At 49.8% G+C, this 23,639-nt stretch overlaps 1 protein-coding gene across 1 annotated transcript; it reads left to right on the top strand.

The window, feature by feature from the left end:
* The first annotated feature begins 554 nt into the window (after nt 1–554).
* Nucleotides 555–17,168, top strand: LOC120390922 (adhesion G protein-coupled receptor E3-like). The gene is made up of 14 exons (XM_039513992.1): nt 555–1,776; nt 3,126–3,202; nt 3,794–3,883; nt 4,405–4,588; nt 5,483–5,602; nt 6,763–6,962; nt 8,201–8,371; nt 9,979–10,173; nt 10,891–11,126; nt 11,853–11,919; nt 12,659–12,750; nt 13,533–13,701; nt 13,812–13,916; nt 16,965–17,168. Exons 1-14 carry the CDS (start codon nt 594–596, stop codon nt 16,998–17,000), a joined length of 2,925 nt encoding a protein of 974 aa, XP_039369926.1. The 5' UTR covers nt 555–593; the 3' UTR covers nt 17,001–17,168.
* The last annotated feature ends 6,471 nt before the right edge of the window (nt 17,169–23,639 follow it).

Below are 23,639 nucleotides of genomic sequence, written 5' to 3'. Positions count from 1 at the left end.
CAATGGGGACAATAATATTGACCCATCTCCTGGTGGGACTGAGAATTATTTAATGTCTGTCTGTAAAATGTTTTGAGCTTAAACAGGAGGTGCTAGGGATGGGCAAACAATTATTCTTACAGCTGAGCCCAAATCATTAAGTGAGCATCTGGATCTGAAGTTTTTCTGTGTTTCCATGAGTGTTTGGATCCAGGATTCTGGTTCTGAACCATTATAGAGATCAGGGACAATCATGGAGTTCTGATCCAGATTGGAACATTCCCCGAAGTGGTGTTTGGTTCCAAGGTCTCTGGGTTCTAAGCTGTCTAAGTTGTGCTTTGTCATTATTTAAAATAATGTTTTCTATTAATAAAAATTATTTTCATTTAGATTAAAAAATATAATGTGGAAAATTTCTAGCTGCATTGAGATTTTCAAGCTCCTTTTCTTTTTTACCGGGCCTTATTTTTTGGCCTAAACAAAGTTGATCCAGTCCCTTTTACTCTATCCACCTTTTGCCAGTACCTCTCTCCACCTTCAATGTTTTATTGCTATTTTCCCTTGCAGGCACATGTCAGACGGAGACTCTGGGAAGAGAATTCATCACCTCCTACATGGCAGACTTTGGGAACTCTAGTCAATTTGAAGTGCAAATCACTGGCTACTTTGCCTTCACTTCAGTGTCTGTTTCCATCTCCAATTACAGGGGTGACAGGGGAAGGTTTGAGGAGAAGATTATGGTAAATCAGGGAGAGATGGTGCGGGTCAGGCTACCAGAGTCAGTGGGAATTAAGGGCTCTACCAAGTTCTCCAAGGTGGTCCTAGTCAAGGCTGACAAAGATATCTCAGTAGTGTCTGTCAGCAACAAACATGTGAGCCCTGAGACCACTGTGCTGTATCCTGTCTCCAGCTTGGGAAATGAACACTACATAGTGACTCCCTCTGCACAATCCTTAGATAGTTACCCAGAGTTCTCTGTTATGACGTACGAAGACTGCAACTCGGTGGAGGTCCATGTGAAAGGCAAGTTACATTACCTAACACAGGTCTACTCCACTGGCACCAAACTGGAAATTAAGCTCCGCGCTTTCCAAGGCATCCAGTTACAAGGCATAGCAGATCTGTCTGGCACCAGGATTGTCTCAGAAAAGCCAGTGGCCGTCTTGGTTGGCCAGGTGTGTTTTTGTAATAACACAAAATGCAACCATGTCTTTGAGCAGCTCCTACCAGTTTGCAGCTGGGGTACAACATACATCATTCCTCCCTTGCCCTGGCAGAAAGTAGATGAAACGGTCTACATCACTGCCTCCCAGAACACAACTGTGTTGTATCAACTAGGGGAACAGCAAGAGACTGTTACTCTAGCCGGAGGCAGTGTACTCCAGCGTCCTGTCAAGCCCTGGATCCCAGTCTCCATCTCTGCTAATGTGGGCATCCAGGTGGTGTTCTACAGCGTGGGCGCAGCTGTCCCTAATTCCTCCCACGCCTTCCTGATGAATGTTCCAGATGTTGCCAGTTACTGCCGGATGTATTCTATAAATGCCCAGGAGGACTTCGAGAACTTTGCCTTGATGGTGGCCAATACATCAGAGACTGGTGCCATCATCCTAGACAATCAGCCTCTAAGGGATGTGGTGTGGAACCGAGTCCCTGGCACTGAGTTCGTTTGGGGCATGCGTCCGCTTGGACCTGCCATGAGCTCCCATGCCGTGGAACATCCCAGCTCTCCATTTGCGCTCCTGAGTGTTGGCACTGCCACCATGGACAGCTATGGGATTCCGGGTTCCTGCAGGAAGAGTGAGTAACATGGGTTTTAAATTGATTTTGGCCACAGTTTGTGTCCACGCTGCAAAGAAAACAGTGTCACAACTAGGAAGGCAACCATGGGCCTGGTGTAAAGACTGTTTGATTCTGACAGGGCTCCATTGAGTTACACCAGCTGAGAATTTGGCCCAACATGCCATCCTAGGCCACCCCTAGCCACAGTTACTCAGGTTATGTCCATACTACAGAAGCTACAGCAGCACAGCTACGGCGCTACAGCTGTGTCTCTGTAGCACTGTAGTGTAGACACTTGGTACAGTGATGGAAGGGCTTTTTCTGTCACTATAGTTAATCCATCCCAGGGCCGACTCCGGGCACCAGCATTCCAAGCTGGTGCTTGGGGCGGCATTCTGCAAGGGGTGTCAGTCCCCCTTATTTTGCCCCCAAGCAGCGCGCCGAATTGCCACCGCGGGCGGGGGGGGGGCAGTCTCTGTGCTCTTAGTGCGGCAGGTGCGTTTCCGCGGCAGCGGCAATTCGGCGGCAGCTTTTATGTTCAGCTGTCCGGGGCGGCTTCAGCTAAACATAGAAGCTGCCGCTGAATTGTGCTGCCGCGGAAACGCGCCTGCCGCCCTAAGGGCGCACGGACTGCCCCTCCCCCACCCCCCGCCCAGGGCGGCAATTCAGCGCGTTGCTTGGGGCGGCGAAAACTGTAGAGCTGGCCCTGATCCACCCCACCAAGAGATAGTATCTGACCTTGTAACTGCATGACCCACTATGGTACGAGCTCCCATAGCTAGGAGCTGTAGCAGAACCAGACCCTGGGTGGACCAGCCCCTAGAGGACACATAACACACACTGATCAATGAGATACACAGGCAAAGCTTAAGCGAGTATTAACCAAGTGATGTGTGGACACACACCAGGCTTTCAGGGCCGAATGTATTGCTAACTGATTACAGACTCAGCTGAAAGTTGTCAGATAGACAGGGCTTAAGGGATCAATGGCGTTAAAGGGAGAAAACACCTGCTGGGTTTCAGTAGATCATCAACTTTGTATTATGGTAGGAAGAAAGGACGCCCCTTGTGGCTAAAATGCTAGGCTAGGACTCAAGTGATCACGCTTCCATTCCCAGCTCTGTCTTAGAGTCCCTGTGTGTGTGGCCTTAGGTGTGTCACTTAGGCCAAGATTTTCAAAATTCCCTTGTGATTTTGGTTGCCTAACCTGAGACCTTGAAGGGGCCTGATTGTCAGAGGGTGACTGCTCAGCACTTCTGAAAGTCAGGGCCCTTTTAAGATGTCTCAAGTCACAAGACAGTTTGGAAAACCTGAGCCCCGCAGATGTTGACCTGATGTAATTGTCCTGCCTCTCTTTCTGTTGCTAGATGTTACCTTTAAATCCCAGACTGAGACTCTACAGATGAAAGAGCAATTGGAGATGTGTAAAGATGTATTTCTGCAGGTATGTCGAAGGGGTTTATTTGGGCTTTGAGGGTTTTCACAGAGCACACAGAAAACTTTGAGCCTGAGGATTCTCAGCTTATCCAGGGTTTACCACTGACTTCAGTGGGAGCAGAATCAGTGCAACAGAAAGTGCTTTTGAAAACTTGACTGTATCATGCTTAGGTGTGTGACACCCCCACTGTACATCAGAGTTCTGCAGTTAAGGCACCAGCCAGGGATACAGAAAGTCAGAGTTTGGTTCCCATCCCTGCCCCAGACTCACTGTGTGACTTTGGGCAATTTGCTCAGTCACTCTGTGCATCGGTTCCCCACTTGTAGAAGGAGCAAAATAATCCTTACAAACCCCCGTGAGGAAGGGAAGGAGAAATTCATTAATATGCATGAAAGCTTCAATACTATGTGAAATATCAGCATGTCTGTGGGCCTTCACCACACTGAGCCTTCACATGTCTTAATCTGTGGGCATTCCAGTGGGACGGCCAGCCAGCCATAGGTCAAAGCAAGATCACTCTGTGGAACCATTGACCTTAATTTTGGGTGGCGTTTCCATGCTTGCAGAAATAACCCATTTCCTCTGATTGCTCTGCAGGGCAGCAACAGTGAATTTTGCTCCTTCATGAATTCAACCTTAGTGAATTTGGAGACCATGTATGCAGAGGACAGAGCAGTATCGCTGGAGGTCAGAGGTTCTGCCCCTACGGGTGTGGGCGCTCTATGGGCAAATGCCCTGAGCACAGGAGTAGCAGTCTCACTTTGGGGGGAATTGTGGCTGCTCTTCAGGGGTGTGTGTGCACATGTGCATGCTCTCTAGCAAGGGATCTGTGTTCTGTCCCAGCTGGTCCTAGGAAGATCGAAATTCCTTCCGGGGGCAACACAGGGAGAACCTAGATGCCTGGTGATTTGCTGCAAAGTTCTCTGGCACGTACACTGAAGGGACCAGGGATGAGGAGGGAACGACACAGGGTGTTAGCCCGACCCTGGCTTCAGCTTACAATGGAGTCATGAGCAAACCTCAGCAAACTCACTCGCTCAGTAAAGGGCTCCCTCTTTGAGAATGCTGCAGTCCCTCCGAGTGGGGAAGGTCACTATGAACCCGTATGTCCCTAAGAGGGTCATTGTTCCCCTGGGAGTCTGAAGAATGTGGCTCATGAACCACTGAAATCCTCCCTCCTTCTCAGGATGTTCCTTTCCCAATCCCAGGAAGTTGCTCGTCCCTTTGGTTCCTTCCTGAATAGCTCCACCCTCAGTGCTGGTGGCAACGAGAGCAAGGGGGAAGTGGTCTCCGCCGTGACGTTCCTCCTGCAGAGTGTGGAACTAGCTGCACTGACAGCTGCTTTGAAGTCGCCGGAGAATAGGACCCAGACTGTGACAACAGAGTCTATGGGTGAGGAATACGGGAGGCTCCCGCATCGCCTGGTGGTGGCTGTGAGATAGGGTGTTATACTCTTTTCAATGCAGAACACCACTGGAGCCTCGCTGCTGCTCTTTCAGGGTTTATAACACAGCCATGGGTGGCAGGTGAATGAGCCATTGAGAGAGGATAGCCCCCGGCACCTCCCTTTCTGCCCAGGGCCCAACCCCTCCCCTTCCACTCCCTCTCTTCCTCTGCAGCCCAGAGCAAACCCCTCTCCACCCGCGCTGCTCCAGCCGGAGCGCCCCCAACTGCAGCGTCGGGCGGATGGGCGGCGTGACAGGGCATGGCCTTGGCCCCAGGGTTCCGAGCCCTGGGCCTTGTGAGCACCGGCCCCAGCCTGCCTGCCCCAGCCCCTCAGCCACGGAAGAGCGGGAAGGGAACTGGAAGCAGGTAGGAGGGGACCTGGAGGCAGAGCATGGGCAGAGCCATGCCAGGCTGTTTGGGGAGGCACAGCCTTCCCCGGCCTATGCTCCCCGCCACCCATAAGCCCAGCCCTGGGGCTTTGCAGCAATGGCAGCTGCCTGAGAGGGTGTTAAAAGCGATGCCAATCTCCTGTCACCACAGGCAGCTGCCATTGCATCCTCCTTTCACTCCCTGCCCCAGCAATACCCCTTCTTGCTGCTTCCCCTGCTAAAGCGCAGAGGTGAGGCAGCAGGGAGAAGCTGCCTTCTGCCTCTTGGCACAGTGACATCTTCATGGGGACTCAGGGACGATGGATCATAGGAGGTCAGCCAGAGGGGCTCAGGGAAACACAGAGAAATGGAGGTGAGGAGAAAGCGGGAGGGGCTGGTGGGATTCAGAGAGAGTGGAGCTCCAAACCTGCCTTGCCCTTGCAGCAAGAGGCTTTGCCATTTCCCTCCCCAGCTATCGAGACGCTCCTCGTTGTGCCGGCTGCAGGTCCCTGTGATGAGGTCTTCAGGCTGAGAGCTCAAGAGGAGAAAATGGACATTCATTGCGATACGGTCACCCAAGCACCCACAGAAGGTACCATCCTGATGCTTCCCAGGCACTCAGGGGCGGCTCCAGGCACCAGCATGCCAAGTGCGTGCCTGGGGCGGCAAGCCACGGGGGGCGCTCCGCTGGTCGCCACGAGGGCAGCAGGCAGGTTGCCTTCGGCGGCTTGTCTGTAGAGGGTCCGCTGGTCCCGTGGCTTTGGCAGACCTCCCACAGGCGTGTCGCTGAATCCACGGGACCAGGCACCTCCCGCAGTCAAGTCAATGAAGGCAGCCTGCCTGCCGTGCTTGGGGCAGCAAAATACCTAGAGCCGCCCCTGCAGGCACTCGCCCCTGTAGCTAGACACCAAACCCCATCCCTAGTTCTCCCCTGCCCCGTGCCCCAGGCTGGTTCGCTCGCCTCTGTTATCCTGACACTAGTGTGGACCTTGTTGGCTGAGCCAGTGTTTCTCAGGCCGTTGAGCTCTCAGAGCCCTTCATTCCTGGTTGTCCCTCAGCATGAAAACTGAGCAATGGGAGGAGCAGGGAGGAGAGAGAAGCTTTGACAGGCATGTGAATTGGTCCAGAGAATGGAAAGATCAGAGAGCCATTGGCCCAACACATGACGTCCTGATGATGAGCCCAGCTGGGCCCCAGGTTGACGTGTGTGACTTCCTGGAATGGAACCAGGATGATATTTACCAGTTTTACTGCAATTTGCAGGGCAGTGTGACCTGACTGGGACTGGTTCTTAATTCTTTAGCACCAGGGAAAGCTCCTCACTAACCAACCCCTCTGCCTCTCCTAACCAAGAAAAACTATGGCTTCACCTCAGTGCCTTTCACCTGGGGCTGTCTGCCTAGCTGGATAATGTGCAGTGTGGGGGCACTAACATACTGTTCATTAATTGGTCTGCATAGACCCTACTAGTGTGCACTAAAGGTTCCCTAGTGGGCTTTAATGTATGTTAGTGCATTTCAGGAATCACACTCGCATAGAGCACTCTGGATGTTTCCAGCACAGAAGGGCTTCTGTAGAAGAAGAGGGAGGAGGCAACATATTCTATTGGTTAAAGCTCAAACTGCCAGCCAGGACTCCTGGGTTCTGTTCCCAGCTCTGCCCCAGACTCGCTGTGACCTTTGGCACCTGGCTTGCTCTTTCTTTGTCTCAGTGTCCCTGTCTCTATGATGAGGCATCATTTCATGTTTTCAGATTCCTGGGCTGTTGCTTTTATTTCTTACTCCACCCTGGGCTCCATCTTTAACAAGAGATTTCTCGACGAGGGAGATCTAATGACTGATGAGAAATTGAGGAATTTTCACCTGAATTCCAGGGTGGTGAGTGGGGCTGTTGGAGATGGGAGGCCCACGAACCTCCTCAAACCTGTGAACTTCACCCTGCGCCATAGACAGGTGAGTGTCGATCCTTTTACTTTGCTCTGTGCCCGGGGCTCCAGCTGGTCACTTAAAAGGTGCATCTCGTGCAGGGCATTTGAGTTCTGTTGCCTTTCTGGACTGAGAAACAGTTATCTGAGAAAGAGAGGGAGCTTCTTCAGCCCTGACACGGGGGCTGTTTTGGTGGAGGACGTTACATAGGGTTCACACCAGCCTGATTGGGTTATGATTCATCATGTAAAAGGCTCAGGAGTAACAACTGTGCCTGGCTCACGCCTTAGAGCAGGAATAATTGGAACACAACTCCCTATAGTAGTGGTCCCCAAACTTTTGAGGGTCTCCCCCCCACCCTTTCACGCCCCTCCCCTGAGCCAGGGCCAGGAGCGGGGTCGCGGCTTGAGGGAGGTGGGGCAGGACACAGACAGGTGTAAGGAGGCTGAGGCTGGGGATGCAGCTGGGGGTGGGTCTGGGGATGGGAGCAGGGCCAGAGCCATGGCCGGGGAACGAGGCTGGGGTTGGGAGTAGAGCATCAGTCAGGCTGTTGTGTGGGCCAACAGCCAAGTCCATGGCCAGGAGCAGCTCCACTCCCAGCCCCGCCCCTGGCCATGCCAGGAATGGAGCTGCAAGGGGCTGGGGCTGGGAGTGGAGCCATGCTGAAGCTGGGGATGGTGCCAGACATGGGGTTGGAAGTCAGGGATGTGGCTACTGGTGGGACCAGAGCAGAGCTGGTGGGGAGCGGCTGGGTGGTGCTCCTTCTCTGCCCCCCATGGGGGCTGATCTGGGACCTGTCATGTCCCTCTGAAGGTTCCTCTGTGTCCCCCTAGGTGGGTGCACCCCACAGTTTGGGAGACTCTGCCCTATAGTTCAGGGAAACAGCATGAGATGATGCCGTCTTTGATAAAGTGATGAACTCGCTAGAGTGCATGTGGGTATTTGTGGGCGGGTGTGTGAATGCCTTTTAATGGCTCAAATTGGAACTGCACAATTGTGTGTCATAGACCCCACAGTGCTCACAGTTAAGGAAATTACCACTTTAGCTCTGGGATCGGGGGCTTGTGCTATTGGAGCTGGAAGATCTCGCTTGTATTTCCACTGCCAATGGGAAGTCCCAAATGGCTGTTACGTGCAGCACAATGAGAGCCATGAAGCCGTTGGTGATTTCAGGTTTATGATGGTCTATTAGAGATGTGTGACAAAAGAAACAGTGTTCTCCCCAGGATCCAGTGAGGATGATGATGGGGTGTTTTTCTTTCCAGACAATAAAAGAGGAGGAAGAGACTCGCTGCGTTCACTGGAAATTCATCGCTGGGAAAGGCACCTGGGCTGAGGATGGCTGCACTGTTCTCCACACGAACAGCACTCACACCATCTGCAGCTGTGACCATCTCTCGAGCTTCGCACTTCTTATGGGTCACACCGGAGTGGAGGTATCTCACTGTCAGACTCAGATCAAAGGGCTGGACTCTGAGCTCTTGATCTGAGCAAAATCAGTGGGAATTTTGCTGAATGAACACTGAGTCGGAACGTCAGGGTATAATCTGTGGCCATACAGGATGGGTCAGGGTCAAGGGGGCCGGGCTGGGGTTGTGATCCGAGGTCCCTAGAGTAGCCCACACTGACAATGCCAAGGTCATGGCAGGCTGCAAAAGGAGAGCAGATTCCCTCAAAACTGGTAGTTGACACTGTAGTTAGAATCACCAACCAGTCAGTCTGTGCTCTGGATCCCCCACACTGGTTATCAAGAAGCTGTAAAAGAGAACTCACACAGCTCCCTTGATTGCATTCCAGTCTCTGGCTCCCAATCAGCAGAGAGGTCCAGTAAAGTGAGAAGTTACTTAAAACTCTATTCACTTAACAAAATGTTCTTCTGATCCCCAAAGGGGCAGTCACATTGCCAGGTCTATATTCATTTGGATCTTACCCAAAATACCACACGACCAGCCAATCCTTTAGTATCTAAAACTTAGGTTTTATTATAATTGAAAAGAAAAAAAAGAGAAGAGAGCTGTTAAATGATCAAAGCAATCCGATACATATGGCTTCAAGGTCCATATATCAGGTTCTTAGCAGCGTTGGTGAGTTTGCTGGCTTGTAAAGTCCCTCTGGAACACACCCAAAGCTTAGATGGGTCTATCAGACCTTTGTTCAAAGCTTCCGTTTGTAGAGAAGTTACTGCAGAGGTGAGAAGCAGGACTGAAGACAAAATGGAGGTGATGCAGCTGCCTTTTTCTATCCTTTTCCATGTGGCTTGTACTTCCTCTGTCCCAAACACAAGCTCACAGCACATGGGCATGGAAAGGTACTTGGAGTCCCTACATGTCCTGCTGACTCCTGGGCATAGCCCCTGGCTTCTCTCAATGGCTTCGTTGTAGAGCTCAGCAGTTCTCAAACTTTAGCAACCCGAGGATCCCCATTTTGATTTAAAATTTTTCGCAGACCCACAAACCACTGCACAGCTCAAGGCCCCACCCCCTTTCCATCCATTCCTCCAAGACCCCATCCCACCTCTTCCAGTCCCAGCTCCACCCCTGCTCCTCCTCTTCCCTGCTTCTTTCCTCTGCCTCCCCCAAGCATCCCTATCCCCGTCCTTCCCCCTCCTTCCCAGCGCCTCCTGCATGTGGCTGAACAGCTGTTCCCTGGTGTGCAGAAGGCACTGGGAGGGAGGTGGAGGACTTGGTCAGCAGGGCTCGTGGACCCACAGGGGCCCATGGACCCCAGTTTGAGAAACGGTGGTATAGCTGATTACTCTTGATGAGCCATCAAACAGACTGGATAGTGCTGATGCCAATCCGTCTAGGGGTGTCACCCAGAAACACAGCACAGGCATATCTCTCACATTTATAACTCACGATGCAAAGATGATACATACATATAAACAAAATTATCATACTTAGCAAATCATAACTTTTCTACTGCCATATCTTGTAAGATTCATTGCAATTTTGTAATATTAGTATCCATAATATAAATGGTCACCCATATTCCGTATAGCGTCACAGGGCTCACTGGTGATTCTCCCTTTGTTGTGTTACAGGAGAGTGACCCACTGACCATCGTCACCTACGTGGGACTGACCCTCTCTCTGCTGTGCCTCTTCCTCGCCATCCTCACCTTCCTCCTGTGTCGCTCCATCCGCAATGTCAGCACCTCCCTCCACCTGCAGCTCTGCCTCTGCCTCTTCCTGGCCCACCTGCTCTTCCTCACCGCGGTGACCCGCACTGGCAGTCGGGTCTGTTATCCACTTTTATTCTTGGTTGAAAATTGAGCCGTGTCCAGATCCTCTGTCAGCATTTCTACAGCTCCCCTCACCTCAGCACCTTTTTATACCCTCAGCTGGGCGGTAACATTTATTCCATGCTCTTTAGTCCCACAGAAATAATTATCTTCTCCCCTCCAAAAGAAATCTCTATGGGTGAAACTAGTCCTTCCCTTTTCTTTGTTGGCTCCTTCCTTTATCATTCAGACAAAGGAACCCCAAGTTGCAGAGTCACAGTCCCCTGCCTGTCCTCTCTGTCCCCAGACTGATGGGCAGATGCAAGACACCCATACCCTGAAGCAGATAGAGAAGAGAACCTACACCCTCCAGGTCTCTCCCTGTTATGAGAATCGGGAACGTGTTTATGTCCCTGCTCCCTTTCCTAGGATTCCTCACAGTATCCAACAATTTCCATGATTCATTTGGGAACTACAACCCCCAGAAACCATCTTTTCTGAGTGGAGATCAGGACCGGGCTGGATTCTGAATGATTGAAAGGGCCAGCCAGCTTGCCCTTAGACAAGCCCCCCATAGACTGAAGAACATATTGTCTCTGGGAGAGCGCCGTAACTGGAGAGATGTGTTAATAAAAAGCCCTATGTGACCCTCTCAAAAATCCTCCCACCTCCAAATTCAGTATTTCCCTTCCCAGAAGCAATGTCCCAGAGCTCTCTCTCGTCCTGTCCTCAGGTGGCGTGTGCTGTCACTGCTGGCTTCCTACACTACCTCTTCCTGGCCTGCTTCAGCTGGATGTTCCTGGAGGGGCTGCACCTCTTCCTCACCGTCAGGAACCTGAAGGTCGTGAATTACACCAGCGCCAGCCGGTTCAGGAAGAGATTCATATACCTGTTCGGCTATGGATTCCCAGCCCTGGTGGTGGCTATTTCTGCAGCACTCAACTCAGATGGCTATGGAACTCCCCAATAGTAAGTGCCAAGTCCATCCCGAAGGGGAGTCAGGATGTGACTTCCATGTGGTTGCACCGGGGTACACCAAATCTGATTCTGGCTGAGGTCTTTCACTAGTAAATCCACCTGCAATGTAACTGCCAAAGTTGGGACCTTTCCCCACTCACCAGTAACACTGAGCCCCCAAGGAGTGTAGTTAAAGTGCACCCCAATAATATGCCTCCCATGGCTCAGAGTCACTAGTGATGATGAAGATGGAGGCATAAGCCAGCTTGACTCTAGATCCCTGGCTGTTTTTTGTGCTACTGGGTGGGCAGGAAAATGTCCTCAGTGCTTTGTACAAAGTCCTGACGATTCCCCTCAAATCCACCAAACCTCTGTGTGTCCTGCATCATCCAGGGGTCCTGAACTTCTCTACAATGGGATGCATCATCTCAGAGCACCATGGGACATAGCTGTCCAGACCCTGCTCCTGTTTCTCTCTCTCCATGAAGACACCTATTCAGTGCCAGTCACTGTAGTATCTGAGCACTAGAGCACTTACACTAGTGTAAATCTGGAGTAACTCCGCTGGTTTCAGGCCCTCTAAAATCAGAATGTGGTTTTGAGACACTCCAGAACTTTTGAGCGATTCCCTTTGAATCTATATTTACCCTGGAACAATCTGCTTCTCTACCCCAGCAGCCAAAATTAGTAAGAATTTGTGTTAATGTCACTGTACCTCTACATCTATCCTCCCTGTAGCTGCTGGCTCAACCTGAAGAGAGGCTTTATTTGGAGCTTCCTGGGACCAGTCTGTGCCATAATCCTGGTGGGTACCTCACAGAACCACAGGGCCCCATTCTCCTCTCACCTCTGCAACCCTGTGGACTCCAGTGGAGCCAAGAGAAGACTATCTCCCAGAGAATTTAAGATGAGAGTCCTATAAGATCCCATTTAATCTTTCTCTCCGTAATATGATTAATAGTAATTGTAATATGTCATTACTCATGCAATACTGCCATGGAAGCAAATGGGACCTCTGCCAGAATGAGGATAGTTTTGTCCCTTGCGTTGTCTGCCCTGGCTGGTACGGAACCCAAGCGATGGGGGAAGGGAAGGTGGCTGCAGTGTGGGGAGTTTGAGGATGGATGTGTTGCAAGAGATAAAAGTAGCAAATATCCTTGCAGATTCCTGCCCATCTCAGGCAGCAGGTTAAGAATTAATTTCAGCCTCAGAATTGAAGGGAACACTCTAGAGACAGGATCTAGAAGCTTTGGGCCAAATCACACAGCTCGAAATCTGGAATAACTGCAAACCCCACTGGAATCAGTGGAGTCCCTCCAGATTCAGATAAGAGCAGAATGTGGCCCTCTGGCTGTATGATCACATGTGATGCATTGCAGCCCTGCCTATGCCAACAGTTCCCTGCAGGGCCTGGGACCAGGATCTGGCAGGGAATGGTCTATGACCCACTTGATGAGCAGTCACTGCTCTGCAGCCATCTCTTCCCAGAGAGACTGGCCTTGGCTAGCATGTTTTACAAGGAATCTTTCATGCTATTTCCACAGATAAATTTATCATTTTTTCTTGTAACCCTCTGGATCCTGAAAGACAAACTCTCCTCCCTTAATGAAGATGTGTCCACTCTCAAAGACACCAGGTAGGACAGCACTACATCTACAAGAAGGGTCCAGTGAGCCTCCTGTATGGGAATTCCTGTGGGATTCAGAACAGATTGCAGCTACCATACAGCTGAGCACATGCCACTGTAGGGTTTCCAGGTTATCTTGGCAACCTTCTGTTTGATGAGAGAGTAACAGTCTCATGGCCCAAGGAGCTGATAAACCCCAAGTCACATCATGGGACCATCTACCAAAATAAGGACAATTTGCATGAATAAGGGTATGCTGTATCGGACCTTATATTAGACACAGCACAACCAGGATGGCAATTGAAGGGTCAGGTTAGGAGAGAGGAGAGGTCTATAGCAGTAAAAGATCATCGAGGGACATACTTTTCTGCCATGTGCATCATGTTGGTCCCTGGATGGATATTGAGATGACAGTTGCAGTCTGTTCCAAAGCCCGCTGAAGTCAGTGGAAGTAATGGTACGGAAGATACTGCTAGATCAGTGAGGCTTTTGCAGTAAGTTCTAGGGCACATTCAGAATGTGGCATGCACGTAATGAGAGGATGAACCATTTGCTTTGGAAGAGCCACCTGTGGGAGGGGAAGGTATGTTGGGGGGGAGATGGTTGGGCACAAAATTGTATTTCGGATTCATTGGCGTAAGTTGCCATTGTGTTTGTCTTGACAGTAACCCTAGGACACAGTAAAGTGGGTGCCAGCTGTTTCCCCCCCCCCCCCACTGCTCTGAGCCCCCTGACTCAGTCATGCACCATAGGGTCGTAATAACGGGATCTCTCCATCTGCCTTTATCCAGGCTACTGACTTTTAAAGCTATCGCCCAACTATTCATTCTGGGCTGCACATGGAGTCTTGGTCTCTTTCAAATTGGCTCAGCAAAAATGGTCATGGCGTATTTATTCACCATTGTCAACAGCCTGCAGGGAGCCTTCATCTTCCTGGTGCACTGTCTCCTCAATCGCCAGGTAATGCCCACGGCCCCTCATCAGCCACCCAGTGACTTCACGGGCCTAGCAGTGGCCTGTCCTGAGGGTGTTAGTTACATAATATAGTGACCATGTCCCTTATTCTCCAGGTGAGAGAGGAGTACAGGAGATGGATTAAAGGCACAAGAAAACCCAGCCCCACAACTCAAAATTTTAGTTTGTCCAGGTCCACTGTCACTACTAGAACCAAGATGGTAAGAGATCCTCTATTCTGTTCCAATACCAGCATCCAAAAGTTGCATCCACCTGGGTCTGTTGTAGCTCCTGAGGTGCTTTGTCCCCTCAGTGACACATGCTTGTTTTAATTCATCTGAGAACGGCATTGGGAGTCTTAGTGAGATTCAATTGCATCCAAATCAAGGGAGAATCTCAGGTCTCCTAGAACTTGCGCACCTTCACGTTCCCTTTCCTTTGCTTCTTTGCAAGCTCCATGCATCACTCACTGTGGAATGCGCTGGGTAATTATCCAATTGGGGAAGCTTGCAAACCAAAACCTGTGTGGAAATCTTGTCAGTGCAGATGGGCCATCCCCACCGGAGAGTTAGAACTGCATGGAATTTCCTCTGGCTCCGTTACCTCTACTGGGAAAGGATCCAGAAGCTTTGTCTGGAAGGAAAAGTGGAGCCTTATATCTGGTAAAAAAAAACCCTGCTCCAGTCCCAGCACGAGACACCACAACCTTTGACTGGAAGTGGACATTTCTGGTTTATTTAGAACAGCCTCTATTAACAGGGGCCGTGCTCCTCTTGACCTGCTGCTTACAAACAGGGAAGAATTGGTAGGGGAAGTAGAAGTGGGTGGCAACCTAGGCAGCAGTGACTATGGGATGGTTGAGTTCAGGATCCTGACAAAAGGAAGAAAGGAGAGTAGCAAAATACAGACTCTGCACTTCAGAAAAGCAGACTTAGACTCCCCTAGGAAACTGATGGGCAGGATCCCCTGGGAGGCTAATATGAGGGGGAAAGGAGTCCAGGATTGCTGGCTGTATTTTAAAGAAGCCTATTGAGGGTGCAGGAACAAACCATCCCAATGTGCAAAAAGAATAGCAAATATGGCAGGAGACTAGCTTGGCTTAACAGTGAAATCTTTGGTGAGCTTAAACTCAAAAAGGAAGCTTACAAGAAGTGGAAATTTGGACAGATGACTAGGGAGGAGTATAAAAATATTGCTCGAGAATGCAGGGGTGTAATCAGGAAGGCCAAGGCACAATCGGAGTTGCAGCTAGCAAGGGATGTGAAGGGCAGCAAGAAGGGTTTCTACAGGTATGTTAGCAACAACAAGAAGGTCAGGGAAAGTGTGGGACCCTTACTGAATGGGGGAGGCAACCTAGTGACAGAAGATGTGGAAAAAGCTGAAGTACTCAATGCTTTTTTTGCCTCAGTCTTCACAGATAAGGTCAGCTCCCAGACTGCTGCACTGGGCAACACAGTATGGGGAGGAGATGAACAGCCTTCAGTGGTGAAAGAACAGGTTAAGGACTATTGAGAAAAGCTGGACATGCACAAGTCCATGGGTCCAGATCTAATGCATCCAAGGGTGCTGAGGGAGTTAGCTGATGCAATTGCAGAGCCATTAGCCATTATCTTTGAAAATTCGTGGCGATTGGGGGAGGTCCTGGACAATTGGAAAAAGGCAACTATAGTGCCCATATTTTAAAAAGAAAAGAAAGAGAACTCAGGAAACTACAGACCTGTCAGCCTCACTTCAGTCCCCAGCAAAATCATGGAGCAGGTCCTCAAGGAATCCATTTTGAAGAACTTGGAGGAGAGGAAGGTGATCAGGAGCAGTCAACATGGATTCACCAAGGTCAAGTTATGCCTGACCAACCTGATTGCCTTCTATGATGAGTTAACTGGCTCTGTGGATATGGGGAAAGCAGTGGATGTGATATATCTTGACTTTAGCAAAGCTTTTGATACAGTCTCCCACAGTATTCTTGCCAGCAAGTTAAAGAAATATGGATTGGATGAATGGACAATAAGGTGGATAGAAAGCTGGTTAGATGGGTAGTGATCAGTGGCTCCATGTCTAGTTGCCAGCCGGTATCAAGCAGAGTGCCCCAGGGGTTGGTCCTAGCTCCAGTTTTGTTCAACATCTTTATTAATGATCTGGATGATGGGATGAATTGCACCCTCAGCAAGTCAGCAAATGACACTAAGCTGGGGAGAGAGGTAGATATGCTGGAGGGTAGGGATAAGGTCGAGAGTGACCTAGACAAATTGGAGGATTGGGCCAAAAAAAATCTGAGGTTCAGCAAGGACAAGTGCAGAGTTCTGCACTTAGGATGGAAGAATCCCATTCACTGCTACAGGCTGGGGACCGACTGGCTAAGTAGCAGTTCTGCAGAAAAGGACCTGGCGATTACAGTAGACGAGAAGTTGGATATGAGTCAGCAGTGTTCCCTTGTTGTCAAGAAGGCCAATGGCACATTGGGCTGTTTTAGTAGGAGTATTGCCAGCAGATAGAGGGAAGTGATTATTCCCCTCTCTTCGGCACTGGTGAGGCCACACCTGGAGTATTGTGTCCATTTTAGGTCCCTTCCCCCCCGAGAAGGGTTGTGGACAAATTGGAGAGAGTCCAGTGGAGGGTGACGAAAATGATTAGGGGGCTGAGGCACATGATTTAAGAGGAGAGGCTGAGGGAACTGGGGTTATTTAGTCTGCAGAAGAGAGGAGTGAGGGGGGATTTGATAGCAGCCTTCCACTACCTGAAGGGGGGTTCCAAAGAGGATGGAACTTGACTGTTCTCAGTGGTGGCAGATGGCAGAACAAGGAGCAATGGTCTCAAGTTGCAGTGGGGGAGGTCTAGGTTGGATATTAGGAAACACTATTTCACTAGGTGGGTGGTGAAGCATTGGAATGGGTTACCTAGGGAGGTGGTGGAACCTCCACCCTTAGAGGTTTTTAAGGCCCGGCTTAACAAAGCCCTGGCTGGGATGATTTAATTGGTGTTGGTCCTGCTTTGAGCAGGTGGTTGGACTAGATGACCTCCTGAGGTCTCTTCCAACCCGAATAGTCTATGATTCCATAAACTGCTACTTTATGGCTTACCTGTGCATGGGGGAAGGGAGCGGGCTTTGTCTACATTTTAAAAGTTATTTTCCTGCACCTGATGTCACTTCAGTGGAGGCTGGCTGAATTTTTCAGACTCTGCACTATTCCTTAATAGTCCTGATCCCATTGAAGTTGACTGGAGTTTTCCCATGGGATTGGCACTTTATGTATATATTTTTTTGCTGGCAGGTGAGTTGGGAAGAGCCCTCCACTTCATCTCCATGAAACAAATCACCTCTCCAACCAATGATGTTTATCATACAGCCGGCTTTGCTGTGCCAGTGTTGCAGGTGCTTCAGCTGCCATTCTTCATCGCAACTACATACAAAACCTGGAAGGGGAAGCGGGATTGGACCAAATCCTCTCTCTGATCCAAATCCACAACTCCTCAATTCAAAGGCCACGCTAGGGTTGTATGTGGGAGTCTCTCCCAGATTTAAAGGGCCAGATCCCAGATCAGAGAGCAGTTATTTCTTAGGGAAAGCACACATTGCGGGGTGGGGGGGAAGGGCTCGCTTGCTATGTGTATGAGCTAGCTTCTCTGTTTCACTGTAATGTGCAAAGAATAAAATAACCTGCTTATGGACCTTGGTTGCTTCTTTGGTTTGAGGGTTTGCTATCACATTCTGCCTGTCCTGGAAACCTAGGGCCAATTCTAAAGCCTCTTTATGCCAATCTGGCAATGTAAAGGGGTCTTAAAGTTGGCAGAAATGGCCCTTTGATTAGCCCTCCAGTGCAGGAGTCCTTCCTGGCTGCTGTAGAACTGGCATCAAATCTCTACATTAGCCCTGCTCCTAGCCCTGGCAGGGGGGTTGTGAATGGTGGGGTGGAGGTGCTGCTGAGGGCATGGCTGAAGCACACTGCTTCATGGCTATTGTCTGCTGCCCAAGGCCCAAAAGGATCCTTGAAAATGCACTAGTTTACACCAGCTGAGGACCTGGCCTGTAATAGATTTTCAGCTCCAGCACTGTCATTGCACCACTAAATGCTCTTCTACTTTTTTTTTAAAGAAAATTTGTTTTCAAAACATGCTGTCCCCACAACACTATGAAATTCGCTGATGTCATCTTTCCATAAGAAACTTCTCCAAACTGAGAGCAGTGACTGTGTCATCCCATTTCTGTTCACCAGTATTTATTTATATTATCTTGGCATGTACAGTTCCACAATGCTTGGTGCTGTACATACATAGTCAGACAATCCCTGTCCCAAAGAACTTACAAGATAAGTAGACAAGATGGACACACGATGGGAGAACAGAAGGATTATTACCCCTGTTAGACAGAGGGGGAACAGAGGATGAGGTAACCTGGCTAAAGTCACATAGGGAACCTGTAGCAGAATCAGGAACTAAATTCAGCTCTTCTGCCTTAGGATAGTTTTTTGGTTAAGATGTTGGACTTTCACCATCTCTCTCCTATCTCCTCAGCACCATTCAGATATTCAGCTGGTGAAAATCAGCTTTGTTGTTCTAAGGAGATGTTGCCTAATGGTCCCTGTAGATTCAGGTATGTGGAAGGGTGTCAGGCAGCGCAGCCATCTTGCTCACTTTGGAAGAGCTGCAGAAAAAGTGATTGTGAACTTCCAAAAAGGAGGTGTGTTCAGGACCTAATTCAGTACAAGTTTTTCTAAAAATAGATTTAAGTTTCACCTCTTTCACTGCACATTGGCCCTTGGCAGAATAGGGCCTGGGTTGAGATGTAGCTGCACAATGAACTGTTGGTTAATGTAGGTCTCAGCTCTCTGCTTGAGCTGCAGGATAGTCACATGGCTATGACCGTGCGGCGCGATGGCAGATGTGCATCTGTTCTTGGCTCTGCCACAGCTGCCCCATATGTGGAAGAGGTATGCAGTGCATGACATTAAAATATACACAGACACCCCATGAATTCTGGGTGTGGAGCATGTGCGTTAAGACTAACCAAGACTCCAAGCCAATCCGTGTGAAGGGCAAAAGGTTTCCCAATTGCAAACGTGCTCCTGGTGCCATGCCTCATCCCCATGGTGGATCCAGGTTCTGCCTCCTCAACAGACGTCCTCATCAGATTCAAACTTAATGGGTTCATGGATTTCCTCCAGGCTCAGGAGCTGTGCATCCTGCTTTAACCGACCTCTGGATAAAAGTGTTCTCCTGCCTCCAACAAAACATCTCCCCTTTTACATGACTAACACGTCTGACATATTAGCCAGAGATAGTGGTGAACATGCTCCATCTGTGCCTGCTACTAACACTCCAGGGAATTGTCTGTTCCCTCACATGCACCTCCTGTTAGAAATGTGGACTGGTCCAGCTCCTGGTGGGGTTCTAAGAGGGCTCATCATGCTCAGCAGAGACAGAGTCCTCGATCTTCCCCGGCTCCCACCTCACACACAGATAAGCCAACAAGTAGCAGCTATCAGCTGTTTTCAATGTAAGCAGAGTCAGGATGAGCTCTACCCTGACATCTGGTGGTGAATTGTGGCAAGTGTGGAAAAGAACTTCAGGGGCCGGTCTTGTTTGCACAGGCACACCCACCCCGCCTAGCATGAGCCCACAGCTGCCCAAGTGGTCACTTTGGCTGCTGTGGGATCCCCAGTTTCTCTGTTATTGGGGCAGGAAGAATAAAGTGTTGTTCTTCTTCGAGTGCTGTCCCTGTGGGTGCTCCACTCTAGGTGACGGTGCGTCCCGGCGCCGTTGATCGGAGATTTTCGGTAGCAGTGCCTGGTTGGGGCGCACGCACCCAGATGGTATCTCCCGTCTAGTTGGAATCTTCCTGAGTGCGTGCGCCCCACACCCTCCTCAGTTCCTTCTCAACCGTCCTCGGCCGAAGACGGATCCCGGGGCAGTGCTGCCTTCTCTTCCCTGGTATCTATAGGAAACAGTAACAAAGAACATAGAAATAATTATTAGTTACATCCCAGTTGTTTCCCTTCCTTTAGTGTAGTTACATAGTTAGTTACTTAATTTAAAAAAAAAAAAATCCTTCAGGCTTGTCTCCCGTTGAGACACTCTTCTCGGCCATCTCTAATTCATAATGCCAGGAGCTTCAGGATTCAAAAGATGCATCTCCTGCCAGGACTCCATGCCATGGACAGACGGGCACTCATACTGTGTGAGGTGCCTCGGGGACACCCACGTCCCTGTGAAGTGCCTCCATTGCGCAAGCCTCGTTAAGAGCTCGTCGCGACAGGGAATTGCGGCTCAAAATACTGATGATGGAAAAATCCTTACAGCCGCTTTCGGAGACGGGAAAGCTTAAACCCGCTCCGACACGCTCCCCAGCCAGATCGGAACCTGTGGGCAGCGTTGCTTCACCCTCCCTGGAGCGGAGGCAAGAAGCAGAACAGTCTCACAGGAGAGACTTTAACAAGGGTAGGGGGTCTCCCACGAGATCCCTACCCTCTGTGCTGACAGCACCAAAGGCAGGTGCCTCAGCTTTTCTAATGCCTCATCTGCGACTCGGACAGAGCGCAGAGGCAGGGACCTGACCTCCTATGTCAGGAAGGTCCTTGTGGCTCCGGTCCCCTCGGCACCGCAAACGGCCACGGCACCAGTGGCGCGCTGCTCCCGGGCACCGCAAATGGCCGTGGTGCCGGCAGCGCACTGCTCCCGGGCACTACAAATGGCCACGGCACCAGTGGCGTGCTGCTCCCGGGCACCGCAAATGGCCGTGGTGCCGGCAGCGCACTGCTCCCGGGCACTACAAACGGCCATGGCACCAGCAGTGCGCCGCTCCTCAGCACCGCGCGCGGCCGCGGCGCCAGCTGCGCGCCTCTCCTTGGCACCGTGCGCGGCCGCGGTGCCGGCTGCGCACCTCTCCTCTCCTGGGCACCACGCGCGGCCGCGGCGCCGGCTGCATGCGCCTCCTGGGCACCACGCACAGCCGCGGTGCCAGCAGCGCAATCCTCCCCTGCAGGGAGAAAACTGTTGGCATGGAGCCTATCTTCCACCCGGACTCCAGTAGCAGACCCCCTGCAGGACACCTCCAAGCAGTCTGCAGCACTATTGTCACTTTCACTCTCCTGCTAAGGAGCTGGAGCAGAGAGCAGGCTCAACTCAGCCCAGGGAGCAGGAGCAACAGTTTCTCACTTAATGTGAGCTTTCGGTGCCACCTGAGCTTCACTCTCCGCTCCTAGATACATAGGGCCAATATTTTTTTTGAACTGCCGTTCTCTCCAACTGAACTGGTTTTCACTGACCATGAACTTGATTTACAGCAGCAAGTGGAATTCTCCACTCCTGCTTCTCCTCCACAGGCACCTCTGCCACCTCAGGTCACGGTTCAAGGTCACCAGCCTCAGTTTCCCCATTTCGCCCCCCCAGGGCGACACTTGGGTTCTCCTATGTTATGCCTTGGCCTCAGTGGTACCCTTGGCAACATCCTCCTACCAATCATCCTCCTTCTGTGCCTCAATCTCCTGCTCCATCCACTTCTAAGGTGCCTGAGCTCCCTCCTGAGTATGCAAGTTACGTGACTCCTAACTCTCCATTAGCCCTGGACGGAGCCCTCCTCCCTCCATCTCCATGGGCCGTGGACAACTGTAAACAATTTCAAGAACTTTTCAGGAGGGTGGCATTCAATCAAGATATCCCCTTTCAAGAGGTTCAGGAGATGCAACACAGACTCCTCAGAATCCTTCAACAGTCTGCACCCTCAAAAATCGCGCTCCCTATAAACGAAGCACTCCTGGAGCCGACTGACACTGCTGGCAAACCCCACCGTCTTTAGTACCAACTTGCAAAAAGGTCGAACGTAAATACTATGTCCCTGCTAAAGACGCTGACTTCCTATTCCTCATCCACCACCCAACTCCCTGGTCATGGATGCAGTTGCACAGAGGATGAAACAGTCATAATATCAACCCACCCCGCAAGACAAGGACCTTAGATGCCTTGATATCTTGGGCTGCAAGGTTTATACGTCCTCCACACTACAATTCAGAATTGCAAACTATTCTGCAACCCTCTTCAGTTACGACTTTGATATTTACATTAAACTTTTGAATTTGCCTCCTACATTCCAGCAGATAGGAGAGAAGACTTCAAATCAATCCTGACTGAGAACCAACTGATTTCTAGAACGGCCCTACAGGCATCTCTAGACATGGCAGACACAGCAGTCCGTACAACTGCAACTGCTGTGGTTATGCGCAGATCCTCATGGCTCTCTGCATCTGGCATCCCCAAAGAACTGCAGACCAAAGTGGAGGATCTCCCTTTTGATAAGGACAAACTTTCTCCTACCCTCCTACCCTTCCCCGTCCCTCCTCAGGGACCCTTCTCACGACCACTTATTTCGCACAGAAGTGGCACATCTTCTGCAGAGGAGCGTGTGGATCGGACACAGACTTCTCTTAGGGGAGAGTCTGATGATAGAGAATCTCCAGGTTATAGTCAGGAGCAGAGGACTGAAAAGTATAATGTAAGGGCTGGATCAGATGATAAACAGTCACATATAAAAGAATCTGGCACATCAGAAAAAGGCAGGCTAATAAACAGGGACAAGTTTTTAAAGTGCTTGTACATAAATGCTAGAAGTCTAAATAATAAGATGGGTGAACTAGAGTGCCTTGTGATAAAGGAGGATATAGATATAATAGGCATCACAGAAACCTGGTGGACTGAGAGCAATCAATGGGACACAATCATTCCGGGGTACAAAATATATCGGAAGGACAGAACAGGCCGTGCAGGGGGAGGGGTGGCACTATATGTGAAAGAAAGTGTAGATTCAAATGAAGTAAAAATCTTAAGCAAATCCACATGTTCCATAGAATCTCTATGAATAGAAATTTCATGCTCTAGTAAAAATATAACATTAGGGATCTATTATCGACCACCTGACCAGGACAGTAATAGTGATGATGAAATGCTAAGGGAAATTAGAGAGGCTATCAAAATTAAGAACCCAATAATAGTGGGGGATTTCAATTATCCCCATATTGACTGGGAACATTTCACTTCAGGATGAAATGCAGAGATAAAATTTCTCGATACTTTAAATAACTGCTTCATGGAGCAGCTGGTACGGGAACCCACAAGGGGAGAGGCAACTCTAGATTTAATCCTGAGTGGAGCGCAGGAGCTGGTCCAAGAGGTAACTATAGCAGGACCGCTTGGAAATAGTGACCATAATACAATAGCATTCAACATCCCTGTGGTGGGAAGAACACCTCAACTGCCCAACACTGTGGCGTTTAATTTCAAAAGGGGGAACTATACAAAAATGAGGGGGTTAGTTAGACAAAAGTTAAAAGGTACAGTGACTAAAGTGAAATCCCTGCAAGTTGCATGGGCCCTTTTTAAAGACACAATAATAGAGGCCCAACTTCAATGTATACCCCAAATTAAGAAAAACAGTAAAAGAACTAAAAAAGAGCCACCGTGGCTTAACAACCATGTAAAAGAAGCAGTGAGAGATAAAGACTTCCTTTAAAAAGTGGAAGTCAAATCCTAGTGAGGCAAATAGAAAGGAGCACAAACACTGCCAACTTAAGTGCAAGAGTGTAATAAGAAAAGCCAAAGAGGAGTTTGAAGAATGGCTAGCCAAAAACTCCAAAGGTAATAACAAAATGTTTTTTAAGTACATCAGAAGCAGGAAGCCTGCTAAACAACCAGTGGGGCCCCTTGATGATCAAAATACAAAAGGAGCGCTTAAAGATGATAAAGTCATTGCAGAGAAACTAAATGGATTCTTTGCTTCAGTCTTCACGGCTGAGGATGTTAGGGAGATTCCCAAACCTGAGCTGGCTTTTGTAGGTGACAAATCTGAGGAACTGTCACAGACTGAAGTGTCACTAGAGGAGGTTTTGGAATTAATTGATAAACTCAACATTAACAAGTCACCGGGACCAGATGGCATTCACCCAAGAGTTCTGAAAGAA

The sequence above is a fragment of the Mauremys reevesii genome, linkage group 25 (assembly GCF_016161935.1).
Source record: "Mauremys reevesii isolate NIE-2019 linkage group 25, ASM1616193v1, whole genome shotgun sequence".
NCBI classification, from domain to species: Eukaryota; Metazoa; Chordata; order Testudines; family Geoemydidae; genus Mauremys; species Mauremys reevesii.
Note: the sequence above shows the minus strand (reverse complement) of the source record. Positions and strands in the feature narration are given on the sequence as shown.